Genomic DNA, 19,403 nt, shown 5'->3' on the forward strand with positions numbered 1-19,403 from the left:
ATATGCAAGCCAGCATGATTAACTGGGCAAGGATCTGTGCAAACAAAACTGCAAGTTCCTCAGCTATTTCATTTGCAACAAGAAGCGAGTTTTGAAATGCTGGCAAAGTCTTCTGGGTTTGTTTAGACCACATCACCATGACAGCAAAGCACTGCCCAGCTCTTCATGTATTGTACAGCTTTGCAAGAGATTGGTGAGGGGAAGCTCAAAGGGAAAAACATGGCCAGATGTCATATGGGAGATCACAGGAGATACCCCAGCCCATGGATAACCTTTCTCTCCAACCACAGAGCTTTCGACAGGCTCTGGAGCAACGCTGAATTTTCAACAGCATGGGTTGAATTTCCTGAGCAAGGCAAATATATTCCACTTATTTTCCATGGCCAAGAGCTAATGAACTTGTGAAAGGTCAGCAGTGCAAACAACAGTCATGTATTCAAAGGGCAGGACTGCTCTCAGCTTAGCCACACTTCTGGTCTTCCATCCAGGTGGGTTCAAAACCACCCACCTTCTAGGGTGGAACAGGACCTCATGGGAGCTGCTGGTGAGAAATTTTCTGGCAAAACATTTTAAGGTCAAAACACCAATGCAAGGCTGTTATCAGAGGACTGCAGATATGGAAAGGTGTGCTGGTTTAAAAAACTGTACAAAAAATAATTTTGAGAAGCTGACATTTCAAAAGGTGACAATTTTGCTCTGCAGCTCAAAAACATGATTTCAACACTTTGGCTTATAATTTCTTAAGTAAGTAACCCAAGCATTTTTAAAAATATGAAATTACATATTTTGATGGAGCTCATGTGATTCCTTCTTGGTTTTTCACAAAAGCTTAAAAATTTTTTTAAATGTTTTTCCTTGCTCTAAATAAAGGAAAGAAAATTTAAGCCCTTGGGAAGGCTGAGAAGATGTCAAAGCTTTTTCAGTCCAATCTAGGCAAAGTAGGATTCCTGTCCATTTCATTCAAAATGAGGTACAAGGTTCCAGCCTGGCTCCTCTGCTCCTGAAAAAGGCGTTGTTTCATTCTGAGATGATCCAGGCAGTCCATGAGCTGTGGTCCATTTATTTTGTCTCAAGACAACAGTAGCTGCACAGGTACAGGGTTGGTTTTTTAAATGAGAGAAAGTGCCCACACAATCCCAGTAAAGGAGTCTAGCCTTATTCCTGTGACAAGTTTGCATTCAAGAATGTCATGTTCTTCTAGTAAGCTGCTTGTTTGGAATTAAAGTATTTTCAGCACTAAACACAAGAGATGTAAATTTGGGGGCTTGCAGCCAAGGCCACCACTCCTATAGAATAGAAAGAGCGCAGGCTGTTCTCTACAGCTCCTGTTCTGCTCATTGAGACAGAGGCAGAGGGCAACATCCACAGCAACCCCATCCTGGTTAGACATCCTTCCTGTGGACTGTGAGACATGTCAGCAGAATAGAAGGAATTGTTCACCTCCAAATCAGGACCCTTGGAGGACCCTTCCCATTCACCACAGTGAATAACAGCACATTTAAATGCAGCCACTGCCTACCCCAGTTCCCCGGCATTTAGCAGATACTTGCATTTGTTAATTGTCACCAGTCCTGTCCTACCTAGAGCTCCCAAATATTGCAACAAACTGCTTTAGGGAAGAACAAGCACACAGGGGTCTGCACACACCAGAAATACTATGGGAATAGAAAGCATCTGGGTTTGTAGATGTAGCATCCACAGACTGGTTCAGCACAAATGCACTGATGAGGAGAGCCAGCCACTGGGTTCTGATCCCAATTTCTAGATTCAGCAACCAACAGAGGCCAACAGAGTTTAATTATGATTTTTTTTCCAAGCGGTTGGGCACTCAGCTGAGTTCCTGTGGCTGTAACTCAGCTGTGTTACAAGCCATCTCCAGCAAGAAGGCACTGGAGCAGGAGGTAATTGAGGGTTGGCTCCCAGAGGGAATTTTCCCTTAAAAGGATAACTACATTGTCATGAAGAAACCAGATCACTTCCACTGCCCGCAGAGCTTTTTGCAAGCACGGCTGCCAGAGCTGGGGGCGGTGGCGGGTATTAAGAGCAGACAGCCAGGAGCAGCAGGGCAGTGCCTGCTCCCTACATGCCACAACTACTGCAGCCTCTCTCAGCCATGCTCTGCCATGAAGGGCAGCAGGACACACAGGCAGCCCCAGGAGGTCACTTCAGTGCCATGTAACAAGATGCCAAACTCCCATCAGCTGCCTGAGGCAAAAAGAAACCCAAGTGAGGGATTGCAATAAGAAAAAAAAACCCTCACAAGAAGCATTTGCACTCAAAATGAGCAATATTTTCAGAGAGGGGAAGGCAGTGTTCCAGCTGAAAATGTGCCAACAAATATTTCCAATTAAATATTTTTCCACCAGAAAATAACCAAAATCATAGCTTTTCATTTGAGAGTTTGTGGAACAATTCTTATCAAAACTATTAAGATGGGATTCAGGAGAATGATGAAAGAGCAGAACTCTGTGGTGGCCTCTCACCCAGCAGCAGACCACTGAGAAAGGAGAGCCAGGTTTAAGGCCAAGTTCCCCTCTGGAAGACTCAGCCTGTTGTATTGAACCTCAGCGTCCCATAACCAAGAAGAAACTGCCCTGCTCCATACCCAGGATACCTCCTTGTCTGGACAGCCCACCCACCTGGAGCTTTGCACTGTGCTCTCTTGTGCAGCTTTTACACAGCATGAAGCTGGAATGGGAAAGGCTGGGTTTGGCCCAGCTGCAGCGGCAGGCACCATTCCCACCTCACAGCTAAAGCTTCTCCTGGGTGAGGTTTGCAATTCTGACTCATGCTCCTCCAGTCTCTAGCACAGAATAAGCCACTTATCACACTGCAAAAGAAGGAACTGGGGCCTGGTGTTCCCCTGCACCATGATGAGAGGACAAAATATGTGCAAGTGAGCAACAGCCAGGTCTGAAATGAGCAGAGACTCCTGAGGTGGCAGTACAACAGAGGCTTACACAGAGTAAAACACCATTCCTTTCTTTGAGGACAGACAGCCCACAGAATCCCAAGCAGCTCAAGTCCTTTCACTGCAGTGGGGAGTCCAACCCAGAGAGTGGGTGAGACAGACTTCTGGTGACCAACACGTCATCACTGCTGGAAGTACTGAACACCTTTAAGAGACAGACCACCAGCGACTTCCTCCAGACCACAGAGGTCAGCTCAGGAGCTGCAGCAATTCTGCAGCTGCTCCATCTGGTCCCATCCTGTTGCTATCTTTGTTAAGTGTCCACTTGAAATAGTTTAATTTCAGGAACTCCGCGAGCAGCCGTGGAGATTCAGCACACTTCCTCTTCGCTTTAGAGGTAGAAAATTTTATTTTCTAATCAGTCTTCTTCCTCTGTAGAAAGAAGTATTAAAAGCTTCAGCCAGGTAAGTGTGTTAATGTTAATAAACAGCAACTCATGCAGAGCAAAGCAGCAGAAAGCTGGAGAATTACAGGTGGCTACAGGCACAGACTGGTTGCCATTTGGCTTTTCATTTCTATGAGTAACAGCAAGAAAATGAGTCAGACTCTATGGCTGAGTCACAGTGAGTGAATATAAACTTGCTTTTCAGACCAAGAGAACTTGGGCAGGTGGAGGAAGAGCTCTGTATAATCTGCCCTGGATAAACACAGCATGGTCCCTCCATGTGTAAGTCCTGCTCTGGGCCTAGGATCTGCAAGCCTGTCCCAAAAGGAAGACCTCATGGTGGAAATATATGATAAACATATGACAACATCTGCCTTCTGTTTCCTGTGCTGTGTACAGATTATCTCTCTCTACAGATAACCCTGTCCGTTTCAAAGAGAAAGCTGGGGTTATGCTTTAAAAATGCTGCTGATATCAGTGACAATTTGAGTCAGTTCATTCTGTACCTTTTCTCAGTCATGCGTGTATCACCACATCTCAGCACCATCTGCTCAACACCTGAGTGATGGGATTACACATCTGCCCGGGGTTGTTTGTTCCCTCATCCCTCCTGAGCACTGAAGCCAGAGGCAGGATAGGCAAAGTATGCTTTCTGCATTCACGTGTGCTCTCTCCACACACAGAGTGGAGCTGATGCCCAGCTGAGCTCCCCCACCTCCCCTCCACTGGTGTCATAATTTTCCATGTTGCTTGTTGAGCCCAGCAGTGAAGAAGCCCATGTCAGAGCACGATCACCAGCAACTCCAGCAGAGGACTTTAAAGGGAAGCCTGATGGGCTGCAGTAAAGTAAAAATCATCAGGCTACAATTTGAAATCAGCAGAGCTCCTTGTAGAACACATGACTCCGGCTGCTGTCCCAGCCCCCTCCCCCTGCCTCCAATTCCAAGACCATAAAATCACTCATTAGGCTTGGAACAAAACACTCTCGGTGCACTTGCATGTGGCTGGAGGCAGAGACAGATGTTTTAGGCTCTGGAAGAAAATTGCTGAGAGACAGAAATGAAACACTTCCAAAGCTGCACTGTGCTTGCCTGCTCCTGTTGGACTGCATGGGGGTCAGATTAGAAGGGAGCAATGGCATCACTGAGCAACACTTTGCTTCCACTTAGCTTTTATTAAATCCTCAAACACAATTTTCTGTTTCACTTCAAGTTTTGCACTGAGTCCTTCAGCATGGCATACGAGCAGCTCAGGGCTGTGCCTCTGGAAGTAGATTTTATCACTTTGGGTTTACGTTAAAAGATCCTACATTTCAGCTGCATTTTTGTCTTGAAAAGAAGAGGGAGAGATTGCCTTTAGGAGCCAGACAATCCTCAGAGGCACAGGAAGCAGAAGATCCTCCCTCTTTTTACACATGCAGTAAAGTGAGAATAAAAACATTGCCTGCAGGCATGTCACTGAGGGGATTAGGATTCAGTGTCCCGATTATAGCTTGGTTTATACAAGGCAGCCGTTCCCACCTCCCATAACCAAACACTTGCTCAGTTAACCATCACATTCAAACAAGGAAGGGCAGTGACTCCAGCTCCATCACACAATTTCTCTTCTTGAATTCAAGAAAGAATATTCTGCCTTTAGATCCTTTCCTGCTACATTTGCTTCTGGTCACACAGTAGGTGTTTTAAGACCATACTGCTGTTACATTCCTGGCTTTGAAAGACCAGGTTCCATGATTCCAGTAAGGCAAGCAGTTCAAAGTACAGACAGAATGACCACTGCTACCTGATCACCACCATGAGACACAGACTGTCAAACCAGTAATCTCCCACTTACTGATCAAACCTGGTCCTCAGGCACTAAGAAAGTCTGAACTCAATGGGCTCATACATACCTCCCTCAGCCAAGCATCACAGAAATAACAATTTTTTTCTCCTACATTTATTTCTAAGGTATCATTCAGATACAAAAGACACTGGGGAGGTATTTTTTTGCCTCTCATGTATTCCTGCAGGATAGATGTGAGCCCAATTCTCCACAGCTGGAAGGAGAATATATTGAGTTAGAAGATGTAGTGGCTGTATGTCAGTAAGCTCCATGTGGAGGTCAGGGGTCAACAGGAGTGGCCTGACCATCAGGAACACCCCCTGCCTCAGCGCTAATTACATGTAAGCTTCACTTTCAAAGCTACATAGAAGCTTAAGCTCATTTATCTTTACAAGGGATTTAAAGGCCTGTTGGCTTTGGGAAGTGAGAGTGACAGGAGAGGGAAGTGCCAAATCACCAGCTCAAACTTCCAGTTGCTGTTAATATGGACTGAGCTATCTGCGTCAGCACCATGCAGCACACTGGCAAGGCTCACTCACCAGCCCTGTCTGACATCTCTGCCTGATTTCTTGAGACTTTTCCTTACCAACAAACAAACAAACCCTTCAGTTTCTCTAACGTGATTTCCTCCCAATCCCATAATACTGGATTATTCTTAAGCCTAAAGCAAAGAACATCACTTTGTGATTCAGGCTGTTTCCAGAGCTAGGAGCAACAGCTCTGCTGAAGTACCTCATTCTGTGCTGTCTGAAACACTACACAGCATCAGCCGAGTCTGGGAAGACAGGAAAAATGGAATTATAGGCTCGTGAAATGGACACTGACAAAAACCTGAAATGTCGAGCTCACTCAGATGCAGTCTGTGTTTAATCCATCCATCAGACAGTCTCTGTTTAGCTAAATATTTGACTTCAGAATTGGGCCTGAATTATTATTGGCAAAGCTTCCAAGCTCCACAGGTCCCTCTAACAAGCTGTTCCTCTGTAGAAGCCTTGCAAGGAAATGAATGCAGCCTTTGAGGAAACTGCTGGAACCCTTCTCAGGCTTCCAGAGTGGGTTTGCGGGGTCCCGTTAGGTGTCCAGGCCTTCTGAAAGCTCCATATGTTGAGTGTTAGAAGCTACAGGGCTGATGTTTGTGTGCATTTCTGGGATGTTCCCAAAGGAGTTCTGGCTCCGCAGCATGTCACAGGAACAGAGTTATCAAAGAAAGCACCAAAAATAACCTAGTCTACAGAACAACTAAAAGCCAAACCCAGACAAAAAATAAATAAGCTGGAGCCACACATGAAGCCACGTAGCCAGAGCTGTAACGTGTGTTCCATTCCAATGGGACATATCTGAAAGAGCACAGAACTGGCATGGCTGGTCCCTTGTGAATACCCACAGCAGGGACATAAAGAAGCACAAACATACAATTCCTCATCAATGGCAGCTGTGTACCACAATGCCCAAAGCTCTGGGTCAGGTGCTGCCAGGCAGAGCCCGTGGTTGCTATCTCAGCACACCGGGAAGTTTGACACCTTGTCATGTAAAAACAGTCCATCAGCACTGAAAGAGGAACGTGGTCATCCCCTCTCCCATGCAACATTCAATTTCCTGTCTGTGGCAGCATATGCCAAAAAAGACAATCCTCCAAGGATGGAGGCTGTTCCTCAAACCAGGCTCTCCTGCTATGGGCAGCTCCAGAGAAGCAGAAGCTTGGCTTCCCAAATTACAGGCAGCTGCAGGCAGGAGGAGTCACCTTCCAGTTTTGCTTCCAAAGGAAGATTATAAATTAAAGTCCAATTTGCTAAACCTCTAGGTAAGCAACTGTTTCTGCATAAACACACACTGGTTTGTGGGTTGTATTAAATGGCTAACTGCAAATCTGACTGGCTTGAAAATCACACTGTATACAACTAAATCAGGGAGGTAACAGAGGCACATTTTAAAATTACATGGATTTAAGCAGCCTGGCTCATGATTTTTGAATGCGATAAAAAATAATGATTATCCTAAAGCACTACCAAAAAAATTGTGCATGCAAAATAAGAGCACAAAATTCACTGACAGAGAGCTTCACTTCTAAGTGAGAAAGAGCACAAAGCTGGCTCAGCTAAAATTATTCATCAAGTGAAATAAAGTCAAAGATTTTAACGCCATTCTGAAGATGGGGTCAATGTCTGCAATATTTTGCAAAAAGGGGTCAAATTACCACCTCCCCCTGTCATTCTTTGTGCTACAACATTAGTGGAAAAAATCCAAGAGCTGTTTTAGGTCTGTTCGCTAATAAATGGATCACCAGGCGAATGTTCAGCGTCATTAATAAATCGTCGCAGCATTCTGTACTCAGTATCAGCAGAAAGTCTTGGTCCCTTCCACCCCTGAACACATACCACTTTGGGAAGGACAGAAGGAACTGCCTACATTGCCTTTTTTTTTTTTGCCTGCTGGAAACATCCAAGCTCACAAACAGATGCAAACTCTCAGTGCATCTGCGCTATTCCTCCTCTGAGATCAGCATTAACCCGCAGGAGAGCCGTGGGTGATGAGTCCTGGCTGATTCAAGCTCTGGAAGACAATGACATTAACAGTGGCAGTTTAAATCCAGACAGCTTTCCATCCAAGGATCTCTTATAGCATAACAAAAGGCTAGCAAGAGCCAGAGGTCCCATCCAAGGCTGGGACACACAGTACCTCCATAGTCCGTGCAAGCAGGGATTATTCCCTGCCCTATTCAGGGCTGTTCCCCCAGCCTCCAGGCACTAGGATACCCAGTGGGAAGGGCTCAGCCCTTCTCAGTCATCCCTGCTGGCGCCGTTCCAGTTTGTCTGAAGACACTTAAATATTCATCGAGAAAGCGCAAGACTCTGTCTTGCCGGGTGCACAGATTGCTCCCCAGGGAAACAGGACACCTGCCTTCTCCACTCCCTGCTCCATCAAATCATTAATTATTTAAAGTAACAGGAAAAACCAAGAAAAACTCTCCGCATCAGATATGCTTGCAGCCTGTTGTATACGGTACTCTCTGGGGTCTTGTGCGGCCCGAGGTTTCCATCTCCCCTCCGGGAGAAACAAGGATCAAGCCCAGCTTTCCCCTTTCCTTGGGGAGGATGCTCTACCCACTAAGCTATTGTACAAAAGAAGGGCTTCCCCTTTATCCAGACAGACCTTATGTTCACTTTTCCTACCAGAGAGAGTGTCTTTTTTTTTTTTTTTTTAACTTCAGTTTGAATAAAAGACAAACAAAACATAAATCCAAATCTCTGAGAGCAGCAACTATCCATAAACCTCCACACATTCTGTATTTGCTCAAGAGCTTAGGGTCCACCTACCCATTTCACAGTTGGGCAGGCCAAGCTGTAGTGGTCCAACTGCATCAGCAAGTTGGCTACTGAATCCATGGGTGATGGGTTTCAATGAAGTGGAAACCACTGTCTGCCTGCCCAGGAGACAGTTCTGGCGTACCTGTGTGCACAGAGGGACATGTTTGGAGAAGAGGATGAGTCTCTTCTTATCTGTCTCCCCCGATCTCCCAACACAAATGCCCCATCCTCTCTCACAGGAGCACCACGGATCCACACAGGGGTCCTCGAGATCGGGATGTATCCCAAAACTGTCCCAAGCCCAGGGAACAGCCCCATCTGCACCCTGGACATTATTGCCAGAGCAGGAAGTCGTGGCAGGTGAACAGCACTGGCACCCTCATGTGGTGACAGGCATCGGAGTGAGCTCACAGCCAAAACCAGCGGTACAGAGAGAGATACTGCTCCAGGGGGATTTCTCCAGGGAATCCTTACAAAGACCATCTGCGGGCCAGCATGGACTAGGAATGGGATACACACCTGATGTCACCTCTCCTATCCTGAGACCAGCAGCAAAGAATCACAGAATGGTCTGGGCTGGAATGGACCTTAAGGATCATCCAATTCCACCACCTTCCAGTATCCCAGGGTGCTCCAAGCCCCACCCAACCTGGCTTTGGATGCTTCCAGGATGGGGCTTCATATAAGGTCTCCCTGGAGTTGTCTCTTCTCCAGGCTGAACACCCCCAGCTCTGCCAGTCTGGCTCCAGAGCAGAGGTGCTCCAGCCCTTGGGGAATTTCTGTGGCCTCCTCTGGACTCACTCCAGCTACTCCATGTCCTTCTTATGTTGGGGTGTCCCAGAGATGGAAGCAGCATTACAGGGGAGCAGTACTGTGGAGGACCCACAGAAACAGATCTGATTATCCCCGCAACCGCAGCTCACCCTGGTTTCTTTCTTATTATACTATCAAAATGGAGAACAAAACAAAAGATAAAACCAGCCCAGACGCTGAAACTGGAGATTTCACTAAAACTTTGAGGGAAAAGCCCTTTTGCCCCCTCATGCACCTCCTGAGGGACCGTGTGGTGACAAGAGCACCTAATTCCCAGGAAACATCAACCCCTGCGCCTTGCTTTCAGGGGAAAACAAAAACAAAAATAAAAACAACCCCCGTATTTCCTACTGCTTAGAAATCCCTCTCCTCCCAAACTGCTCTGGAAACAGAATTAAACTAATTTTAAATTAAACCACCCACCACCTCGGAGCAGCAGCACTCAGCAGAGCCGCGCTGAGGCGAACGGTGGCACCTGGTCGAAATGGCGGCAGCTGGATGTCCTCCCCAAACGGCCCGAAAACACCGTGTTTGCCTGGAAACGGGCTTGTTTTATGATCTTTTGCTTTAAAGAGCGGCAAAAGAGCAGCTCGGCGGTGGCGAGGTGGCCCGCGAGGAGGCGGGGACGCGGCTGTCAGCCCGCTCTGAGGCGGCGGGGACGGCGCTGGGGCCGCTGTGTCGCCGCTGTGTCGCCTCTGTGTCGCGACATGGGAGACGATTTGGCGTGGGAAGGCGACAGCCGTGAGTGGGGCCGAGGCTGCCGGGGCTGCCCCGGCGGGGCGCGGGCGCAGCGCCGTGAGGGGCGGCTCGGCTGGCGGGGCGGGCGGGCCTGAGGGGCAGAGCTGGTATCCCCTAAAATATAACCGGACCCGTGAAAATCCGCTCGGAAACAAAGCAGGTGGTTAAACCTACCCGGGAATCAAGATTGCTGTTGCCCCAGAGCATCCTGCACCGCTGAGATGCTGCGCATAACCCTGGTACCCCGCACTTGGGGTTTTTGGCCCCCTCGGTCCCCACCCCAATTGTCTTTGTGTCCTGCGGCCCCACGTAGGGCTCGGTGGATGGGTTTTGGACGTTTCTTTGCGTGTCTTTCTCCTCCTTCGCTGCTTTTCTACATCGCTTGCATAATAAACTGCCTGTGAGTTGGTGCATTGCACTGAGGGTAAATAATTTAAAATGTTTTCCACACTGTGATAACTGAATTCCTATTCAATAAGCTATGAAGTACCCTGGAATCTGAGCTTGAAAGAGAAGGAACACTGCTGAATATCCACGGAAATGTTGCTGCTGGACAGCTGCATGCCATGATGAGGAGTGCACTTACAAAGCCGCTGTGCATCTTAAATAGGAAACTCAGACCATCAAACTGTTACTCATGTGCTGCTGAAAATAAATAAATTGCAGCTTCTGCAGCCTTAGCGATGCCAGATTTGTTACTGCATCTTCACAGCTAGTGCAAAAACTAACTAAGGTGGTTTGGCATCTCTTGAAAATGATGCTTTGTGTGTCCATGAAATGTAAGAAAACATTTCTGTCACCTGGAGAGCAGGGTCAGCAGCATTTGCTTAATTGAAACATAGGATTTACTCCACTGAAGGGAGATAAGCATGTATAAGGAGGTGGTATGTGTGTAGCCATTGGTGTTAATAATTAACAAAATCTCAGTGTGTTTTTCACCAGTTGTCTTGATATTTCCTCTGAAATGAAGGGTCCATACAGGGTGAAATGCAATCCTGTTAACACAGCTGAAAAGGTGATAAGAGAGTCTTAGTATACAGCATAGGAAATCCCATTTCTTGCAGAAATCAGTGTCCAAATCCTATTGCCTTCATTATAGCAGCAGGTCCAGCACTCTTGAATACACACTCTCAGATGACCATGTCTGGTGTAAAGTGGATAAACACACTATTGAATTAACCTGTCTAGCATTAAAATTTGTGTTATTTGCATTTTTCTTGAGCTAAAGTTCTTTTGTTTGAAGGCAAGGGGAATGGAAACTGAAGGATGAGGTTATGCCTCTGTTGCTCTAAGTGTCCACGGTAGGGATGCCTTTCTTCTGTGTCCTACAAAGAGATGAATTGTGCTATTTAGGCAGCAAGTCTCCTGTTTGTTTCCCTCAGTGTGGTGGAATGGGAACAATAATATGTTTTGATGCCTTTTGTATGGCATGTGGGTGATATGCAGTCATTGAGCCCCTCAAACTACAGCCTGGGCTCTGGAGAAGTGTAGAAGAGAGCAGAGCCTGTGGGCCAGCTCTCCAGTAGGATGTGACAGGCCAAGGGTCTGACTGAAGCACTTCTTAAAAGAATTCCCCAAAAGCACTGGGACAGAGACTGAACCCAACAAACGCTGACACCAACCTTGCCAAAAGCCTTCAGAGCCTCCCTGTTGGGCTGTGGCAGTCACAGCCTTGCTCTTCTTTCTTGGCAGGAAGGTTTATTTGATGAAGGAGAAGATTGCTGGGGCAAGGCCCAGCATGGAGAGTAAACACTCTTAAATTGTGCCTAACTGTGCAAGACAAATATTGCCAGTCATGGTAAATAATGTGCAGAACTGCCATGATTTATTAAGAGATGCAACACTAATCACAGGCCAGGCTGGCAGTTTTGTGCTGCTTGGCTGGTTCATGTTGCCTGGAGGGGGACCATGTGTAAAGGCCTCCTTGTAAAGCAGTGGGATGTAGGTGGAAGGGTGGAGGAAAGGGTCTGTGTCATCTCAGAGCCTTCACACTGACTCTGGGCCTCAGAGGGTACCCAGAGGATATGGACCTCATGGATCAAAAGGTTTTGCAGCTGGAGAAAATCCATGCAGAGGACGACACTGAAGTAGAAGAGAAGTGGGTAGGACTGGAAGAGCACTGATGTGGCACAGGGGTAGTCAGGGAAGGAGAGACAGTGGTAGAATATAAATCCAGTAAACATGCCAGCATCTGTAGGGCTGGGATTCTTGCTGGAAGACTCCTTCTGCAGTCATCCTTCCCTGAAGCCACGGGGGCCGGTGAGATGAAGGGGAGGTTTGTTGGGGCATGCTGCTCCATGCCCCTTGCCAGCACTGTTTTATAATGCTCACTCTTCTGCTCTGCTGCAGTGCTTCAGTCAGAGAAGGAGTTCCATGACGCGGCGAAGCGAAATGATACAGCCAGGATGGAGGAACTCATCAGGAGAGGAGTTGATATCAAAGCCAAAAATAATGTAAGTCCTGGGTTTTTCCACCTCCATGTTGCAGGAAGTGCTGAGGATGTGTTTCAGAACTGCAGCTCCTTAATACTACTCTTCTCATTAACTGCTTAAATTGTCAAAAATTTAAAATACAACACCCAGTGCCAAATAGGGCCTGTGGGAACCAAGCACTTTTCACAACACACTGACTCCCAGCACTATCATCCTTGCCACACTGGAAAGCTGCAATTGCCGGATGATTACCATGAAAGGCTTTGATTTTCCTGTCACTGTACAGTAAGACTATGGGACAAACTCTGTTTCTGGTGCAGGTTTTTCCTTGTTGACTGGTAGGTTAATGGAGATACAGGATTGCTCCCATCCCTAGTGTTTCAGTCTGTCCATTTATGGTCAGCAGTGTTCTTCACTCTGTGCTGTCATTATAATCCAGAACTGCAGCTCCTGAGCAGAAGGTGACTGACACCTGTCTGCCTGACAGGAGAGCAGTGACAGAGGGCTGCATCCAAAGAAAACTCTGCACAGTGTGAGAAATTCTAGCTCCATAGATGGTCAAGGATATTTTGGCCTTCAGAAGGGCTGGTGGATGCACACACTGCATACATCAGCCTTCCCTGCCTCTGTGCTTCCCTTCCAGGCGGAGCGGACTGCCCTGCACTGGGCTGCAGGAGCAGGGAGCGTGGATGCTGTGCGGCTGCTCCTGGAGCACGATGTCCCCGTGGATGACGAAGACAGTGTACAAAGGCGACTGTCCCTTGCATGTGCTGCAGATGTGTTCGGTGCTGGGGCAGCGCCGGGGACTGGGTGCTGGGGCAGCAGTTACAGACTGCACCTTAGCCCTGGGTGGGTGGCACAGGGTGGCACGCTGCACCTGCTGAGCAAGGGGCTGGAGCAAGCCTTGTTGGCACGTGTGTCTGTGTATTCTGGCCTTTTCTTGCAGTGACTTGGAATAGGCTGGTAAAATCTGTGAAGTTTTCCACAGACAATGAGGATGTTTGGCTTCTTCTGATTGCGTTGGTGGGGCTTTAGGATGACAGTGACAGCTAAAAAGTTTTCTCTCCCCCATGCAGCCAGGCTAATACATACCATTAAATAGGTAGTAGCTGCCAAGAAGCAGGTCTCTGCTCAGTTGCTGTGAATATCTGTGACAGAAATAATAATAATTGGAAAAAGTGCAACTAAAAAATATACCAGTGAGAAACAAATAGATTTGGAAAACTTAATTAAGCTAAGAGGACAGCTTTCCCTCCAGGATGGGGATGGTGGTGGCTGCAGTTTAACTGTAAGTATCTTTCTTCTTTTTTGCCCAGTTTGGAATGAATGCTCTTCTCCTGTCTGCCTGGTTTGGCCACCTCCGTGTCCTGCAGATCCTTGTCAATGCTGGGGCCAAGATTAATCGTGTCAATAGGGTGAGGGTCTCCCTGTGTGGATCCATCACTTGGCTCTAGACAGTGTTGGGGGATGGAGGGAGGTTTACCTGTGAGCTCAGTTGTGTGTGATAGCATCTGCTCTGGGGACTGCCATCTGCACTCTGACTTATCCCTGAAGCAGTTGTAATAATTGGAGCTCTGGAGATGCACAGATCTTCCTCTCCTCCTGTTTGGGCAGTTTACAGAAATGGAAAATTGGTTTAGTGAATCGGCACTCCTTGTATGTTAAAACAGACCTTGTCTGGGAAAAAGGGGATTAATATTTCAGTTGTAACTTGCTGTATGCAGCACAAGGAAGTTTAGTCCTGGAATTGCAGGGAGGGCCCTTGCTAACAGGAGCAGGTTGTCAAAAGAGACTGACCCGCAGTCTTGGACTTTGAATGAGCAGTCCTTTGTCTCCTCTCCAGAATGGCAGGAACCTGCTTCACTGTGCAGCTCAGAGGGGCCACATCCAGGTCATGGAGTTTATCATGGAGGACTTGGAGGACATGTGTGTGGATGAGAGAGACAAGGTAGAAAGACTTTTCACAGCTTTGTTTCATGAAGTCTGGTCCTGCTCTGCTGAGCTTAGCAGGAATGTTGCCCTTGGTCTTGGGAAGAGAATCAGAGTCAGACACTACTCCCAGAAGTCTTCCTGCAGAGTGAGCTTAGGGATGATGGGAATTCTGGCTCTGGTCAAGCTTCTTGCAGCAGATGATCTGATCTTGTGCTTTCTGAGCCTTTTGAATTGTGTTTCTCTGTTTCCTTCCAAAGATGGACAGGACAGCGTTTCACCTGGCTGCAGAGTACGGGCAGCTGGAGGTGGTGGAGTTCCTCATTCGACTGGGTTGTTCTCACAGTGCCAAAGACAAGGTAGGGACACAAAACCACATGCCAGGGAGGTGAAGTCCAAGGATTAGGGAAATCCAGGGAACAGAATTCCAGATGAGGCTCAGGCAGGCAAGTTGTCCACAGTTGTTATGTTGGCTGTGGATGTCAGGGCTTTTCTTCCCTATCTGCTTCAAGCAATTTTCTTGCTTAGTTCATGATTTCTCTCCAGGACTTTTCAGGCAGGATACACAACAAGCCTGGTGGACCATGTTCCAGTTTGAGGTAGGAGGGGTTCTTCCCTTGCTGCTGCAACCATAGGAAGATTGCTTCATATTTGTGCTGCTGGTTACAACCTGCTTTTCAGCGACACTGGATATACTCTGTGCAAGGTTGTGGTATATGAACACTTAGTCCTGTGAGACATATGTTTATAAAGTAATGTTTACTTTCAGGAAGAAAATACAGCATTGCATTTAGCTGCTAAAAATGGACACCTCTCTGTGCTGGAGAAGATTATAGATGTTGGAGTGGACTTTGATGAAAAAAACTCAGTAAGTACACTTAAATTAAATCAAAACCACATCAGTTTTGCCCTTTTTCTCCCTAGAAATTCTCTCCTGCCACAATCATCAGGTAGAAAAGCCAGTATTGACAGGAGAGGTCTAGAAAATAGCTGATTTTATCTAAAGCCTATGTGGGTGAAGGCAGGTCACACTTGCAGAGTATCCATGAAAGGCAACATCTGTCTTGGACCAATTTCCGGCTTTAAAGTGTTGCCTTCTCTTCCTGCTGTATCTGCACACCTACCTTATCATTCCATTTAATCTCCCTTTCTCTCCCTGACCCTTGTACATTCAAGTGCCTAAATGGTTATTGAGTGTGTTTTAAACTAAACTTCATTGTGCTTTAAAGTATTGACATAGTCACTGAACATATGGACCTTCTGTTTGAGAGCTCTCTTTTGACAGATCCACTCTAGAAAATTATGTGGCTGGAACACAGTTAATGACTTAGATAGCAAATATTGGCTTAGTATCACTGTTATTTATTCCAGGGCACACTCCCAATTACATTTATCAGCATTTTTTTTAGTCTTATTCGGTTACTGTCTTTAAAAAGTGTATGTGATTGTGATTAAGATCTGAAGGAAAGGGGGAGCCACCTTCTGTGGTAACTGGCAGCATTTGTCTACTCTCACATGAGCTGCCCTTTGTGCAAAGAGCAATAATAAAACCAGATGAAATCACTTAGGAATTCTGCTTGCTTGCTTCTGTTTTCTTATAATGAAATGAGCTGCAACCCTCGGAAGGGAAAACCAGTGATAGAGGGTCACAGGTTTCAAGTTCTGTCTCTGAGCTATGGAAAATGGTTTGTCTTCACTGTCCGTGTGAAATCCTTCTTGCTTTATTGACAGGCTGGAAGGGAGGAAAGATAGTGAATACAATGTCTGTCTTGTGGCCCACAGCCAGTGACATTAAGGACAGAGCAGTACTCTGGTATGTCCAGGGCAGATAATTGTGTCCTCTATTTTTGTAACAATCAGCTGGAGATCCCTGGCACTCAGAACTGGTATTGTAACATGTCATGGATTCAGAAGATGGGGTAGAGTCTGTGACTCATTCTGCTGCTCTACAGAAATGCTGCTTGTGTCCTTTCTTGCCTTATGCAGGAAGGACTCACGGCTCTGCACCTGGCTGCTGAGGGGGGACACAGCCACTGTGTGAAGCTGCTCGTGGAAGTGGGTGCTGATGTCAATGCCCAAACCCAGGTTAGCTCCATGGAGTTGATTCCATTCCCAAACCTTACTATGTGGATTTATGCCCAGACCTGTAGTTTCCCAGGTCACCCATTATAGAGAGAGGTCATGTGGAGCCCTGCATTGAGGAATAGCACAGAGAGTTTAGAGAAAGGCAAACATGGTTTTGTACAAAGAGGCAGGTTTGGCTGGAGACAATCTCCATGAATTTGTCAGTGCTGGGCCATAGGACTCTTGCAGGAGGGGGCAGGGAGCTCTTTGTGGGTAGTCTGTAACCACTGCAGCCTCTGGAAAGAATCCCTGAGTAACACTCCTGTCTTCTGACTTGCCTCTCAGAAAAAGATGAACTGCCTTCATTATGCAGCACTGCACGGCTATGAGGAGATAGCCAGGATCCTCATGGATGCAGGAATCCACACGGATGCTCTCAATCATGTGAGTCCCTCTCAATGCTCTCACCACTAAAAAAAGGGTAAATTCAGTTTATGGAGCTGCTCAAGAGCACAAAGCAACTCTGGAAGGACCAATGCTGCAGTATCCCCGTCAGCCCTCAGTGACTGGCAGCTGAGAACGGGACGTGCTGGGCACAGCATGGTCCTATCAGTGCTATGAGCTAAGCTCTCCCTAAGTGCAGGGTGTTCTTTCCACAGCAAAATGCATCAGCAATGCACATCGCAGTCCTGCAGAACTTCCCAGCCATGGTGAAGCTCTTCATCAGTGCAGAGTGTGACCTTGACATTCCAGATAATGTAAGACTGCAGCTCCTGTTCTTTGTGTTTGAAATGTGAACCAGTTTCATGGGGGATTTTATCACCTTGGGGACAGGATTAAAGAGGAGTGCTTTAAAATGTGGAGAACCTGGAAATGCAGCTTAGGAAATGTGAAACCTGTGACATTATTCTAAGTGTTGCAGTGAGGTAATCACTTGATGGTGTTCAACATGAGGGCAATGCTGTGTCCCTTGAAACATTGAATAGTCAGGCTCTCTTGTCCTTGCTGGAACAAGTAGGAGAAATTTCAAGCTGGAATATATTCTGGAAAATGTTTGGAGGGTTGAGAATAGGAGGCAAGCCTGGAGGTAGCTGGTTGTCTCACCAAACTGTAATTTTCTGAATGAGGGACTTTGTGTAGCTTGTTTCAGTTGATCTTCATACTTCTCTACTGACGATACCATAAAATTGACACATTTTATATTCAGTTTTACTGGTTTCCATTAAACAGTCCCAAGGCTCCTCCTGGTAGTGTTCTGTCATTCCAGAATCACACTTGTCCTTCTCTGAAGTGTAGTACTTTCTCCCTCCTTCTGCAGAGGCAGCAGACCTCACTCCACATCGCTGCAGAGCACGGCAGGCAGGACATTGCTGAGATGATTCTCATTGCAGGAGTTAATCTGAAGCTAACAGACAAGGTAAAGGTCTCCATGGTGAAACAGGTTCTGTGGGAGTATGGAGGGAAAATATACATGGTATATGTATATAGTATATATGTATATATCTATATGTATATATAGATGGTAATTTTTAATGTTTTTCATAATTTTCAAGGAAGGCTAGTAATATTAAAATTTCGATATTTCCAGGGATAAGCTCTTAAAACACAGCTGAGTAGGTTATTTTGATGTGTTTTCCAGGAAAGAAGTGACTGGTTCTTAGACAGGTAGAAAATAGATAACACAATGAACAACACTTTCCTTCTCAAAGTTATTCTAGTTCCTTCTTGTACTATCATGAACAGTAATATCAAAGATTTCCTCAAATAGTGGTAAGTAATATACCTGAAAAATTACAGCACACATATTCTAATATGTTAAAAGGATCTGTTTGGTATAGATATGGCACAGTTCTGGGGTTTTTGGCATCTAATAAAACCAACAGAATTCATTTCAAGAGGCCTGAAAATGTAGTATGTGCCCAAAAATGCTGGAGGCCCTTGGGCAGGGATTAAAATAGTGTTTGCCATTCACAGTGGGTTAGAGCAAGTGCAGACCTGAGGCCGCCTCTCTGAACTGGCCTTCAGCTGTGGTGAATGTTTGTCACCTTTCAGCACTCTGTGGAACTGCTGTGACAGCACAGGGGACACATTCACACTTTCCTGTATGAAATTGGGTTTCTGCTCACATCTGAGGCTAGAATTGTTCTTCCTGTTGTGCCTGGTGCCTGAGCTGGCTCACTTTCCTTCATGCAACTTTCAAATCTTGTTCTTCTCTGCTTTCTGATTTTAGATAGAAATACAAATCTTCCCCTGCCCAATCCAAATCATATTAATGAAAGGAACATAGCCACATTTTCATAGCCTCATCAGCCTGTGCTTCTCCTAGGAGACCATTTTTAATCATGTGTATCTGGAGCCTGTAAAGTTAATGAGGTTGTATAAATCACTCTGGTTTCATGTGTCAGCAAACCTGCTGTGCAAAAGGCTATAAAAGACCTTGGACTGCAGAGCTGAGCTGGTCCTGTGATGGTAGCTCTCACGTTGGTGGGTTGCAGGAAGATTTCCAGTGGCTCCTGCAAAACAGGCTGATTCCTTGTGGCAGCAGAGGAGATGCTGCAGAGCCTGGAAAACCACTCCCCATGCCCAGAATGCAGGAGCTTGACCCCAGCTCACATCTGTAGTGTTCACAGGGGGAGAACAGGTCCTGGTGGGTGCATTACTCAATACCTCACGTGCCAGCTGCTGCAGATGCTGGGTGGCCATGGAGATGGTATCTCCTAAGGTGCAAAGTCTTTTACAGCTCATTTTTCCTTTCTAATTTCAGCAAGGGAAAACATCTCTGGACGTTGCTGCCCGAGGCAATCACATCATCTTGGTGGACATGATTATCAAAGCTGATCGATTTTACAAATGGAAGAAGGTGAGCAGCTTATACAACATCCCCTGTGCTTTCTCCTCTTCATTGAGACTCCACACACCAGCTGTCAAAGAAAAAGAAATAC

General features: G+C 46.5%; 1 protein-coding gene across 9 annotated transcripts in view; it reads left to right on the forward strand.

Moving 5' to 3' along the window:
* The first annotated feature begins 9,844 nt into the window (after positions 1 to 9,844).
* CLPX (caseinolytic mitochondrial matrix peptidase chaperone subunit X) overlaps positions 9,845 to 19,403 on the forward strand; it is a 43,573-nt gene continuing 34,014 nt past the window's right edge. For 4 of the 9 annotated variants that reach the window (XM_030281262.4, XM_072933784.1, XM_072933783.1 and 1 more), the window contains exons 1-6: positions 9,845 to 10,039; positions 12,386 to 12,489; positions 13,112 to 13,231; positions 13,785 to 13,883; positions 14,312 to 14,416; positions 14,658 to 14,696. In XM_030281262.4, coding sequence (XP_030137122.2) covers positions 9,853 to 10,039; positions 12,386 to 12,489; positions 13,112 to 13,231; positions 13,785 to 13,883; positions 14,312 to 14,416; positions 14,658 to 14,696 — 654 coding nt within the window. In that variant the 5' untranslated portion in view covers positions 9,845 to 9,852. Of the gene's footprint in view, positions 10,040 to 12,385; positions 12,490 to 13,111; positions 13,232 to 13,784; positions 13,884 to 14,311; positions 14,417 to 14,657; positions 14,757 to 15,166; positions 15,266 to 16,383; positions 16,483 to 16,806; positions 16,906 to 17,120; positions 17,220 to 17,779; positions 17,879 to 19,225; positions 19,322 to 19,403 lie in introns of all 9 variants that reach the window. The other 5 variants (XM_072933785.1, XM_072933786.1, XM_030281264.4 and 2 more) reach the window with 3 other exon arrangements.

Source organism: Taeniopygia guttata, chromosome 10 (genome assembly GCF_048771995.1).
Source record: "Taeniopygia guttata chromosome 10, bTaeGut7.mat, whole genome shotgun sequence".
Classification (NCBI taxonomy): domain Eukaryota; kingdom Metazoa; phylum Chordata; class Aves; order Passeriformes; family Estrildidae; genus Taeniopygia; species Taeniopygia guttata.